Below are 13,195 nucleotides of genomic sequence, written 5' to 3'. Positions count from 1 at the left end.
TAAATCAACAGCACATCAACTGAGTGTGTTTTTATAACCGGGGCAAGTCGACAGGGTGTATTATTCCACCATAAAGCTGAGCTATGGGTCGCACAGTAAAGGTTAAAGCGACGACGGCGGAAACACTCCGGTCCACCTTAAAAACTAAAACCCTACAGTGGACAGCGCCGTGGTGCTGAAACAGCTCCAAGCGACATCTGTACACAAGAGGAGCAGGGGGGTGCGGGGGGCGGAGGGGGGGTAGGCGACAGGATCTACCGGGACTTTAACGTTGAAATCACACACACCCAGCGTGCGCCATCGCCACAAAGGACACCTTAAATGATCTTTCCAGTGTCATATTGTGTAATCTCGGTGACGTTCGTGGGGAAAGGTTAAGCAATTTGGCGTGCTTTTTACGTGAAAATGGCGCCCATTGCTGCTAACCCAACCCCTTATAGTACAGCTGTAGCTACAACAAAGTAGAGGGGAAAGAGGCTGGAGTGTATGCCGCATTAGAAAATGACACACAACCGTTAAAGTGTAGTATTTTCTACAGGGGGAGACGGGAAATGCTAACGAGGCGAGGGAAAGATTCTTCTCACCTTGGTCCAGTCGGCTAGTAGTCGACTATTAAAGCTCTAGCTTGGATGTCAAGAGGCAACATGACCCACCAGTATCACACAGAGAGAAAATTATAGAAATTCACACTGTAATAACAACCCCACAAACACCCGGGGTTATTCGTCAGCATCAACAGCACCCACTACCTCTGTCTTTTCCTTACTTTAACATCGACTGTTCCTTCGCTTCCTCCTTCCTCTGTCGGTCCATGACACCGAGGATGATCTTTCTCTCCTCCTCGGTGAGGTGGCTGAGGTCCGGCATCTCCGGCATGGCGCCGGCCGCTGAGGCAGCAGCAGCAGGGCCAGGGCCGCCCCGGGGCCCGTGTGGAGCAGACATCTTTTACACACAGTGGCTATAGAGAACGAGAAAAGCACTATCAACCAGCAGCATTCTTGGCGATAATTGGGGTGGGGGGTGGTAGTGGTGGGGGTTCTGTGTTACATTTCATGCGGTCAAAATTCGAATTGGCGGTCGGGTTTGCTGGAGGCACCGTGGCTTACACACGGCATGACATCTTGGTTAGGAGTATCATGCACACATTACACTGTGCTGCAGAAATAAGCGTCAAAATATTAATTACAGGCTTCATCCTCAGTTATTAAATGCTCATGATAGGGTTATCAAATACGCTGCAGCCGACTGAGCGCTGCCTGCAAACAGGGGATTCGCAGTAGTCAAGCTGCTGCAGGTTGAAACGCCAAATTTACACATGAAATAGAAAACACTCAACATTAGAAACAGATGCCCTTAAAAAGAAGCATGAGTGCACAGGCTGTAGGCTACAACCTTCAGGTATTCCAAACACAAGCCTCTATCCATCCAGGGGTAAAAGTAGAAAAATACAGAGGATTAAAAAAAAAAAAAAAACTCTTGCCTTTTATTTTGCAGTCATGTTAAATCCTGTCTAACCCATCGCTGCCATTCTTTAGAGAGGTTTCACTCGCATGTTGGAATAAAAGATGCCCGGTCCGTCCTTGTTTGTTTTCGTTTGGAGTCCTTAACCCTCCTCTGTCACTCTGGTTAGCTCGCTTTCCTCCAGGTTGGTAATTCTTGGAGATTTCTTAAATGCACAAAAATGGATGCAATGAGAGAGAGAGAGCGAGAGAGCGAGAGAGAGAGAGAGAGAGAGAGAGAGAGAGAGTAAGAGACAGAGAGAGCGAGAGAGAGAGAGAGAGGAGGGGAAAAAAATCCAGATAGGAAGAAGAGGCGGAGCGATGGAAACACGTAGAAGAATAAAGCCGAGAGGACGCGCTGGATGTTCATTGACAGCAGGCAGACAGCAGCCGCAAAAACACGGACTGGAAGGGCTGTGTGCAGCTGGAGCAGCGCTCTTAGCAGGAAGAGCATCATGCATATTTCATAACCAGATCATGAGCGCCGTGAAAGGGGTGGGGTGGGGAGGGGGTTGAAATGGGAAGATAAATACAGAATATGACTAGTGACAACGACTGTACCTGCAGGTGCGGCTGTGGCTCCACTCGGTGCTGTTTTTATGCACTCGTACTGTACACACTGGCTCTGCTGCCAGCTGATGTGAGAAATTCTGTGATGATAAATGGAAGAAAATAAGGCTCAGTTACACAAGCCCAGTCAGCTGTGGAGATGTACTTCACTGAGAAAAAAAAAAGATAATTTACTTGATTGTCAAGCGTTTGGAGTCGTTTTAAAGAAAAAAAAAAAAACATAAATTCACTCTACAGTTTTTAGGAAGAATGAATATCTTAGGGTTTTGATTATTTTCCAGCTAGAACAACATATCTGAAGAGTTCAAAGCAAGTTTTGGAAACTTTTCATGGGCAATTTTGAATATTTTGACACTGTATATACTAAAAGATTCATCAGTTAATTGAGAAAATAACTGGTAGATTAATCTATAATGAAAATAATGGGTAGTTGCACTGGACACTGGACTCATAGTTTCAAAGCAAAAGCCAGAAAGGCAGTAAAAGCTGAATTTAAGACTTCAGGTATTGCATTTTACTGTATCTTTCAGCAGCTCTGGACACCCATCAACCAGTCTTTGATTAACCTGCACCATCATGTTTGCGTCAACTCCACTGCAAACCCTTTCCAGATTCACTCCTGGTGGTATTTCTCAGCTCTGACTCCGGCTAAAAGTCTCTCTAGCTGATCCCCGACACGTTCCGACAGCCCTCGCTCTCTGTCAGGCTGCAGTGCTGATAGGATTTGAAGGACAACATTAAGGGGATAGAGCCTCTACCTCATTAGGGTTGTACGGAAATTAGCACCAGTGCAGGGATCTGCTGCAACAAGTCAAACACAGAGAGGGAAGTCGAGGTTAAGTTTGAATTCTGAATGATTATTTCCAAATGACACATTTGCACAGCAAAAACTTACTTTAGAGGTTTATTATAAATACACATCAGTCCCCTACAAACAGATTTTGAGAGCTGTATGGTCTCTCCTCAGAGGAAACATGGAAAAACTGGCAAAAAAATAACAAATAAAGTTTGCAACCTGTTTGTGCTGGTAAACCAAAACCCTCGCTCTCCTCCATGCTGGTTATTCTACAAACCTCAGTATTTAATGTCCAGCACAATAGATCAAACTAAAAGTTATTGTCTCTGCATTAGAAAAAAAAAATCTGACTTATACATTTTAAGATCTCAGGATTTTTAAGGTCTCAGTATACTTGAAAAAAATACTTGTCGGATCATCTAACATTGAGCATTTTTGTCAGTGAGTTTGTAGCAGAAAGAAAGGGAGAGTTTGAACTTCACTCTCAAGCACTCCTTTGTCACTTTGTCTGTACCACTGGGTGCTGCACTGTGAGACTGGATCATGGCCACTGTTCCAAAGTGTGGGCAGTTAGCCCCATTAGCGCGATTTATTAAGTTAAAATTACAAAAGACACAGATGTCTTGGAGCATTATCATGGACGGAGCCAGGAGGAGGTTATGACAGCAGGCTCACATTCCAATGTGGTAATTCAGAACAACCATTTTTGCCTTTGGACACAACTGATTGAAGCATTAGTCTTAATCATCAGCTGTAGCACATTTCTTTAACTTCATTCATGAAGAAACTGACATTCTGTTAACATCACATCAGTTTAGTCAGTCCTTAATTTCTTAAATTGTTGTTGTAGTCTTGGATCTTGTCATGGAAAATACAAACTTGCTCAACGCAAAACATGTGATTAGTCACTCAAACTGGAAGACAGACCCAATTCTTATTAAAAGGAATGAAAAGAATGAAAAAGCATAGCTGCTCCTGTCCTTAGTGGCACAAAGTGAACTCTTGACAAGATTTGCTGTTTCTTCTTGTATGTATTTACAGTTGCTGTCCTAGTACTTAGAATAGCGCACAGCTTGTTAAATGAAAGTCCTTCCCACAATTATCAAGCTGCAGTGGTTTTTGTTCTTAAGTTTAGAGTAGTCAAGTGTCAGATGGGTGTGATCTGCTGACGACAGTCCCTGCGTCTTCTTTTCTCTTCTCCAGCTCCATTTATTTCACCACTGTAACAACATGCTTCTCCCTCTCCGACACCACTGGAACAGTTCCTGGTTTGCTGTGCTTACGGACATTCCTCTCCCTAAAAAAAAAAAAAGAAAGGAAACAAAGAAGAGGAGCCATGAATAACTCAATCTGCTGGTGAGAATATTCAGGATAGAATGGAGGGAGAGGGGGAGGGAGTGATCGGCAAACAGAAAGCAGGAGGGAGGAAGAGATTGAATATGAGAGTGTTGACCCAACACCTACGTCACCGACCGCACTAATGTACCCTGAAAATAATGCATAAAGCATAGATAGTAAATCATTCACAAGTCCAAACACACCTCTGACATATCACAATCCTGCCAGTAATTACAAAAAAGAGCCGCAGACTGAGCTATGAATCACTGGATGACAGAGCAAACTGGGACAATCAATCCACCATACAAGCTGTAAATGCGTATGTAAGGTCTATTGAGACCATGTCATAGGAGGGCAGTCCCATCTGTGCGATTTTCCATTAGGCTGGTGTGACTGCATAGGTCAGACCTATCCTGGCAGCAGCGCAGGTCACCATCACCTCTACATGGACATAGAGGGAGCTCCATGCAGTTCCTATAGCTGTAGTAACAAACACAAGTCCTATTCTAACAGATTAATTGTATTCAAAAATAATGAACACATACTTCCTGCGGCGAGCTTCTTTCATAGTCCTCAGCTCTTTTGTCTGGTGGTAGATGCTCTTGGGCAGGTGTCGGTGATGAGCGATGCGGCGGATCTGCGGGTGGTGCTGGAACTTCTCCTTCAGCTTCTGACTGTAGTTGGCAGCTTGCCTCTCTCTGGGGGCCAGCTAATTTACACCAGAGAGGAAGATGTGACATAAAATTAAACAAAAGAAGAAAATGATGGGAAAATAAAGAGGGAAAAGAGAGTGGATTAACAGTGAGGAGAAAATAAAGGAGACAAGGAGCTGACAAAAATGACACATAGTGTTTTAGACTAGATGACATGTGGCTTGTGACACAACACTATCCTCACATAACTCAAGCTTTAAGACAGCGTTCTCAACTAAAATGATTTAATTAACTTCAAGAAAAGATTGAATCTCACCACAGACTGTGGTCAGACTGTGTTGTCAACTACTTGGTTAAGTTTAGGAAATTGTTGTGGTTCTGGTTAAAAGAAAACAGTGACTACTGGTAGGAAACAGACTGCTAACAGTGTTCATCCATGTCAAAGTCACATGCTTTTTAGGGCTAAGCTGACCAGTCACAGTATTTGCGGTCTCCACAGCCCGAATGTGCAGTTACATTTTTGATGAGACGCACGCTAGCTATAGTGTAGATACTGCACCTGGGTCAGGAAATAGTCTGGCACGCAACCTCCATAATGCTACAAACTTGTTGTTTTGATTTTTGTACAGACTAAATAAACAAGATATAACGTATTAGTGAACTTAAGAAGAGCCAGCAGGTGGATTTTTATTACTTTTGGACAGAGCTGGCCTTGGTGCTTTTCCCCATGCAGTCTCCAGTCTTTGTGCTAAGCTAATAGATTGCTGGCTGTGGCTTCATATCTTCCATTCAGATATGAGCGTTGTATCAATCTTTTCATTTTATTCTCAACAAGAAGCACAAACAAGTCAACCAAAAACACACACACATGCAAAAAAAAACCAAGAACAAGAACACACAGTTTTAGACATGTTATTTGTCTAATGTACTTAGTCTTTGTATAAAGCTTCCACTGGAGATCAGAACAGGCGAGAGCCAATGACTCTTGCTGACTCTGTATTGTTGCAACTCCCCCTGAAGATGAGTCAGTGGTTTCATTACAGGCATTTAACTTGTAAAGCTGTATTTATACCTGTAGCACAGGGTGAATTACATCATTTATAGCAATCTCAGGTTCACATGGTGAGATAAGTGTTATCTGACGTGTTTTCTTAAATGTCTTCATTCCAGTAATGATGAGTACTTCCACTAAGCGACTGTAAAACTGGAGTTTGTTACTGAGGACAACATTCATCAAATTATATTATTTTTACTTTTGCTACCTAAACAAACACATACAAGTTTAAAAAGATGTAGTCTGCTTCCTCTCAGGAGGTATTTTGTTAATTACTAACAGTTGTGGTATGGTGTTTTACATCATAAAATGTTGGCCCGTACAGTAAGCAGTAACTTCAGCTTGACAACGTCCTCATTCAAAACTGAATCAATGTCCGTTAAAAAGTGAAGACACCAGCTCAACAACATCCCTCCCTCTCTGTCTCTCATAAAAACCAACAGCTACTGGGACTTGTCTTGGCCGAGGCTGCCCTCCTCAAAAGGCTTTTATTCTAATTAAAAGCAATGATTTGTCTCAGATTCAATTTGTTGGAGAAGACCTGTTAAGATGCTGATCCTGTTGGACTAAACTAATTCCACTGGATACACACATGGTTAGCCTGCTAAACACAGTGTTTGTATAATCTCAACAAGATGGGTATGAGAGGGTGGATGATGCTTCACTTTGATTTTGTTTGGAGGAATCATATTTAGTCAGCGGGTTTGAAAATGCAACAGAGGCTGTACTCTCAGGGGTCCTCTTCTAAACAGCACAGTGAACCATGGTGAAAAAAAGCTGCTGAGGCGATTAGGTGTGTGTAACTGCTGGAACAGTATGGCTGAAAGTGAACAGGTGAATCTACTGCGTCATCTTTTCTATCCAGAAGTTGACTGGGCCACAGCACTAACTATAATCAACAACATAAACAACATGTCCTATGAGCAGCTCATGTCTGGATGAAAACAAATAAGCATTTAACTGCAGGTGATGCAGACTTGACAGACTACAGGCAGTGCTGGGAGGTCAAACGCAGCCACGAATAGGGCAGCATACATCAAGAGGAGGTGTGTACTCCAGATGCTTGCTCTGTATGATCAAAATTATTCCACTGATCTTGTGCCCTTTTGGGTAAGGAAGATGGACAAACAATAAAAGCAGGTTTTCTGTCTTGGTTGTATTTGTCTTGACAGTTGCCACAGACTAAAAAAGAATTATGAAAAGGATAATAAAAGGATAAAAGGATAATAAGCCAAACTAACAAGTTTTCTGTTCACTTTCTACTTCACAGGTTTGTGTAAAAGCTGTAGGATTGTCTAACTGCTTGTGTGTCTCACACCCTGTCCACAAAGGATGCAGGAGGCATGATTTTAGTCGTTCATCTCACAGCTTTGATGGAACGGATCCTCTTCTATTTGAATCAATACAGCTGTAAATACAGCTGTAACAGCCTCTGTTTCACTCTTGCTTGACACGTGTGAGCATGCCCTAAGGCCTAAGTCTATATTCTTCAGTTTTTCCACGTGTAACTACAGTACCTGGGCACTATGCTCTAAACACTGCCAAACTGCAGGTGACCACACAGTAGTACTGTGGCTGAATGCATCCTATGTAGACACTGATGGAGAACTTAGCTGTTCTGTTCAGAGTTCAGTTCAATGGAGCAGACAGAAACACATCAGTGTCGATCAATCCAAATGTTTCAAATGATCCAGTTGGTTTTCCAACCTTAAAAGAACAGGTAGCTATGAGTCAATGTTTCCAGAACAGAGGAAATAAATCTTAACTGACTGAAAATAAATAGGAGCTGACTGATTCAACATGTTTTAGGTCTAAACTACAGTGAATCTAATTTACACTGGAGTCAAAGGCCAGGCCTGTGTGCAAAGTTTTAAGGAAAAAAAATGAGTGATGTGCAGCAGCTGATAGAGACGTCCCCATCAGTTCAGTGTGATGCCTTCAGACACAGACAAAGCCTTGATTCAGCATTTCAGCATTTCTTGATAATTAAAGACCCTCTCAGTACAACTTGATTGTTAATGCTTCATTATGTTCAGAGTAGCCCGCTTTAAGTGATTGGCCGATTTAAACTGCTGATAGGAGCAGCCCTTGTCTGATCTCTTTAAGTGCAAAGCTTGCGAATAAATCTTCTCTTACACAGTGACAGTAAAACAAGTGCCAAAAGCTGGCCAATTTTCCACTCTGAAGCTGCATTAAGAGAATAAGCAAGAGTGAATCCGATTAGGAATGAAAGATGGCTGTTGGAGATGGCACACAAGATGCCACTATTCTTTATTACTGAGCCATAACTGGGATTTGGGGCACTGGAACACTTCCCAGCATTTTACTGGAGCATTATTTGACAGCTGAGTATAACATAACATTAAGGCCATCAGTTAACACAGCCTATATTATATCATACAATACATGAGGCACTCGCTAACAAAGATATTAAAAGTCAGTGGAGAAGTGTTTGGGAAAGGATGTAGTATTTCATCTAAATCATTTGTCAGTGGTTTGTCAAACAACTGCACATGCTTCAGAGTTTTTTGGACTTCCAACTGCCACAAGAGCTGCTGTGCCAATTGGTACATTGTACTTATTGAGAGTGATTCTACCCTAAGTCAGCATCCATCAGGGCATTTGGCAACAGTAGTGCTGTAGCTCCTGGCATAGTCACACACTCTTACCCTGCTGAGGTGGGCACGGGGCCATGGCTGTGTCGAAAAATGCAGCTAACTCATAAAACAAGATCAGGTAATACACTGGAGGGAGATACAGTATACAGTATGTCTGACAGGAGAGGAAAATACAGTTATTGATTGCTTGCAGACATTGTGATGAGGAATTATCAAGCTGCCTCAGGCATGAAATCATAAAAGCGAGAATGATACAGAGAAGACAAGGTAGGACTCACCACTCCCAGTTTCTCAGCTGCGTTGGCTTTCCACAGTCGGATGTTCATTTCGTCAGACCCGCTCAGGATGTACTTGTTGTCTGCTGACCACTTAATGCAAATTACATGTTGCATACGTTTGGTGTGGTAGACTTCCCTGGAAAAAACAAAGAAAAGGCAAAGAAAATAAAGTGTATGTGTGTGTATAAAATAATGTGTTGGATTGTGGCACTGGCCTGCATAAAAATAAAACTTATGTCATTGTGTACACAAACCAGTCAAGACCAACAAACCCTCTGAATTAAACCACAAAATAAGTTATCTGTCCATGCCCTTACATATACATGCTTTCTGATCTGACACCCCAGGTGTCAGGACAACCTTGTCATTAGGTGCTTTCTCTGCACCAGTTAGCACAACACTGTTTCTATGTTCACTCTTACTGATCTGACAGCACTATGGTAAAGGCTTGTTTACGTTTAGGCACAAAAAGACTTTTAGGGTTTAGGGAAAGATCAGAGTCTGAGTTAAACTACTACTAATAAACTATTACTACTTCACTGAGCTGCAGTCATGGTTAAAAGAGTCAACGTTGACCACCAGTAGGAAACAGGGGACATACGGCACTCTTCTGTATGACTACTTTGTTATGGTTAGAGAACCTCTATCTTCATGGTTAGAATAATAAACACGTGGTTAAGGTTGCAGACCAATTGTGGTCATGATTAAGAGAACTGACTACTGGTAGGAAACAGTAAACCAAGGTGTAATGTATTTTAATATGACGGCTGTCTTGTTCATTTCTAAGGATTACTTAAGGTTGATTCTTGTGGATTGTGTATCAATCTTGTTTTTTTTTTTACTTACACATAATAGCTCCTTTCCACGATGCAGGTACCACCAGGTGATAATAACATTTAACTGCTGCAATTTAGGTGAGCCTGTACCAGACCCTGGTATTGTCTACACTGGCTCATTGCCATGACTATGTTAAACACTATTACAGTTATCAGCCACACCTGTGCTCCATGTCTGCTGTGAAAAATACCTAAAAAATACCACCATTTCTGCTATAGTCCAGTCCCCAGTGATTTCAACTGTTCTTCCAAACACAGTATTAACATAGCATGCTAAACCCTGACCTACCCATGCTGTGATGCTGTCCAGCAACATGCCCCAGTTACTGTAACACAACTGTTGCTATTTGTTCTGGAGCTTTATGAGTGTACAAACAATACAGCATGCATCATTACATTGCATAGCAACCAAACAATGGCTATGTGTTTTGGGTTGAGACTGTCAGTCAAAACAAGCACCCACACATTAGACATCTAGCTACTATCATCAGCTTTGCCAACCAACAGGCCTTTTTCACAGCTGACATTTTGAGTACATGTTTGTAGCCATTATATAAACAATGATATACAAGTTATGGTCTTGTAATCATTATTTACAGGATTATTTATAGACCAGGATCAGGGAAAAACCCTGATTAGTGACACTGCCCAAAACATTTAGGTTTGTTCCCAGCAATACTAATGCAGACTTTTTACCTTCCAATTTTAAAGTTTGACAGTATGCTAAGTACTATAATGTAAACTATTTTCAACTCAAATCTCAATGAGTCACTTAGAACAACAAATGATCCAATAAACACACACATTCTGATAATGCATTATTGTAATTTAGATATACTTTATAGACCCCACAAACAAATTTCCCAATAAATACCACCAGCTTTATTTAAAAAACAAACAAACTTGTATTTCTGCCTCAACTGTGACTCATTTAAAAGTACAGAAATAGTACATCATTATAGAAGTGTGACAGTGAAGCTATAATGCCGTGACTAGGACTGTAATTTTTGCCTGGTGTTACTGACCTGCTGTGGCCGCCAGCCTTGGGGAAGATGCGAATGGTCTTGTCAAAACTGGCAGATACAAACTCTTTCCCAGTGGGAGAGTAGTCAACATCCAGCACTGCAGAGACATGGTCCATGTGTACAGTGACTGGTCGGTCCAGGATCCTCATGTCATATGTGTAAAGACTGGTGACACACAAAAATTTCATAAAAACCACTAAATGTGTCCATTTACATTCAAATCCCAGTCTGGATACATATGCCTAATGTAACCACCATAAAAGATAACTGGATTTAAAAGTCTACCAATGGTGGAATTCTCTTGAGCTTTTAAACTGAAGACCTAATATTGTTCCAGATACTACCATGGGAACCAATCAGATTGATTTCCGGTTTAAACTCACTTGTAGTCCTCATTTGAACATGTGAAGTAATATGCTTCCATAGGGTTCCAGCATAATGTGTTGCTTCTCATTGTCATGATAACCTAAAAATAAAACAAAAACATACAATACAGATAAATCATGTCCTATCCTTGTAAAAAAAAGGGGGAGAGAAAAAAGTACATTCCTGAACCAACGTAATGACAGAACCCTACCTTTTTGAGTGGTGCAGCTTCTCTCATGTCATACAGCACTATACTTCTGTCAGAAGCACAACTTGCAAGAAGTTCGGTCTATGGAAAGACATAAATCATGTTAAAATATCGGCCAGGTGGCAGCTTTAAATAAGTCTGACAATAAACAGTTCAAACAAGTTTGAACATGGAGAAATGATTACGGGCACTGTGTTCTTCATTCTCTGATGAGGCAAGAGCCGTCTGAGTGTGGTGGATACGTGGAGTCTTACCTCCACAGGGTTGAAGCGGACGGAGCTGAAGCTGTCTACGCCCCAGGTGAAAGAACGAATTGGGCTGCTCCTTTGCTCATCCCAGATGTCCACCTGCTGGCCACAGGTTGCAAACACACCATCCTTCTGGTGATGGTCCAGTCCTGTGAACACAGTCTACAAAAGACAAGTATTTTAAATATAGTCATAATATGATCCTTCACTGAAGAATGATGATATAACTGCAAGTGCCCTAGATAACCATATTATACCAGATACCCACTGATCATACCTTGCCTAGAATAGTGTTGAGTGGCTCTTCTTCCTCTCCGTAACCTGGAGCCTCCATTTTCCACTGCTTAATTGTTTTGTCATCACCAGCCTGTAACAGGCAGATTGAAAATGTACTGTACTGTACTGAAGAGCAGCTAAAAGAAGTTTAGTTCTGAAAACTTTTCTCTAGCATTGTAAAGGGCAGCACTCACTGTAAAAAAGGAAGTTCCACAATAGCGGACAACCATTCCCCGAACAAAACCCTCATGTGCTTGGAGTGTACGGACACATTCCCGTTTGGTCAGATCCCATACTTTCACCTAAGGATCAGATTAAACATCCTGTCAGTGTTGTGTTTACGACGTCACACTTCAAATCACAACAAAATGTAATCGACAAATGTATACTCCAGTAGATGATTACCTCTCCATCACAGGAACCAGACAGCAGGGTGGAGAGGCTCTTGGTATGCTTGGCCATGCAGTTCACACCATCTCTGTGTCCATCCAGGGAGGCCAAGAAAGGCTTGGCAAACACCCTCTCCAGCTTGGTGGCATTCAGAGCCCGCGTGTACTCTCTGCTCACCTCAAATGGATGAAGTGTTGGGTCATAGTTTCTAGGGACTAAACACAGAGTGGCCACTTATTAATGGGCTAACAAAACATGTCACCTGCATGAATTATTTAACATTTTAATACACTGTTAGCATGCATACCTGTTAACTTTGTATATCAAGTCTACTTCCACACACAGTTTGAAATAAATAGTCCATGTTGCGAAAAACTGATAAAAAGTCAGTTTTTGGAACTTTTTGATTGTTGAAATATTTTGTATAACTTTGGAGGACTTCATACATGCATTTCATTTACTGTGTGCTCATTTTATGTGTTATATGGGCTGTGGGAAATACACACGTTATAGATTAATTCGCAATCTTCATTCAGTGATGTTGATGATTGCTACTGCTGTAGCTGTTAGTTTCATTATGTAAAATTACTATGTTCCTATTCATATCCATGACAGTTCCCACAGAGATAATTAAATCGTCACAAAGTAGATTGTGTGTGTCTGTGTGTGTTACAGGTGCTGTTTGATAAGGAGAGTGGCTAATGTCCTGCTAGCAAACCAATTTTAGCCAACTCGAGTTTAAAGTTTATCACTTACCACGCTGAATATCGAACTTTGTTTCCCGGACATAGTCATCCGGGTTCCTCGCGAGGATTTTAACTTTCATTTGGTTGCAGAGTTCAAATAGAAACACGCTTTAAAAACGCAGTTTGAGTTAATTTAGACAAGAAAAATATTAGCAAGTACTGGTTATTCCAGCCATGTGTGGACGTAGAAGAGACGCATTGGCGTCGCGATGCATTGTGGGATGTTCAGTCCTCCCAGTTGCGTCACTGACTAGTAAAAAAACAATTGTCAAAATTAAGCACGAGGAAAACCGG

The 13,195-nt window shown here is 41.6% G+C and overlaps 2 protein-coding genes across 10 annotated transcripts in view; both read right to left on the bottom strand.

The window, feature by feature from the left end:
- The window catches only part of rims2a (regulating synaptic membrane exocytosis 2a), a 143,056-nt gene extending 140,186 nt beyond the window's left edge, over positions 1-2,870 (bottom strand). For 8 of the 9 annotated variants that reach the window (XM_051076339.1, XM_051076340.1, XM_051076338.1 and 5 more), the window contains exons 1-3: positions 2,061-2,870; positions 1,481-1,666; positions 767-958 (exon numbers count right to left, since the gene is read on the bottom strand). In XM_051076339.1, the coding sequence (XP_050932296.1) occupies positions 767-942 (176 nt within the window). In that variant the 5' untranslated portion in view covers positions 943-958; positions 1,481-1,666; positions 2,061-2,870. The remainder of the gene's footprint in view (positions 1-766; positions 959-1,480; positions 1,667-2,060) is intronic. The other variant, XM_051076337.1, reaches the window with a different exon arrangement.
- Positions 2,871-2,959: 89 nt separating this feature from the next.
- Positions 2,960-13,115, bottom strand: dcaf13 (ddb1 and cul4 associated factor 13). The gene is made up of 11 exons (XM_018682559.2): positions 12,912-13,115; positions 12,171-12,370; positions 11,960-12,067; positions 11,767-11,856; positions 11,496-11,651; positions 11,245-11,322; positions 11,051-11,133; positions 10,668-10,832; positions 8,807-8,942; positions 4,749-4,912; positions 2,960-4,162 (listed from the first exon to the last, which is right to left on the bottom strand). The coding sequence occupies exons 1-11, from the start codon at positions 12,979-12,981 to the stop codon at positions 4,075-4,077; spliced, it is 1,338 nt and encodes a 445-aa protein (XP_018538075.1). The 5' UTR covers positions 12,982-13,115; the 3' UTR covers positions 2,960-4,074.
- Between the last annotated feature and the right edge of the window lie 80 nt (positions 13,116-13,195).

This window comes from Lates calcarifer, linkage group LG15, assembly GCF_001640805.2.
Source record: "Lates calcarifer isolate ASB-BC8 linkage group LG15, TLL_Latcal_v3, whole genome shotgun sequence".
NCBI lineage: Eukaryota > Metazoa > Chordata > Actinopteri > Centropomidae > Lates > Lates calcarifer.
The sequence above is the reverse complement of the archived record's forward strand: the minus strand, read 5'-3'. Positions and strand labels throughout refer to the sequence as shown.

What these genes read in the sequence shown, in the direction of transcription:
- dcaf13 (XM_018682559.2), bottom strand. Translation starts at nt 12,981, where the DNA reads ATGAAAGTTAAAATCCTCGCGAGGAACCCGGATGACTATGTCCGGGAA. An exon ending in AAAGTTCGATATTCAGCGTG is followed by an intron (nt 12,371 to 12,911) that starts GTAAGTGATAAA and finishes CTCTGTGTTTAG; the next exon opens with TCCCTAGAAACTATGACCCA. An exon ending in TGTTCAAATGAGGACTACAA is followed by an intron (nt 10,833 to 11,050) that starts GTGAGTTTAAAC and finishes GTGTGTCACCAG; the next exon opens with TCTTTACACATATGACATGA.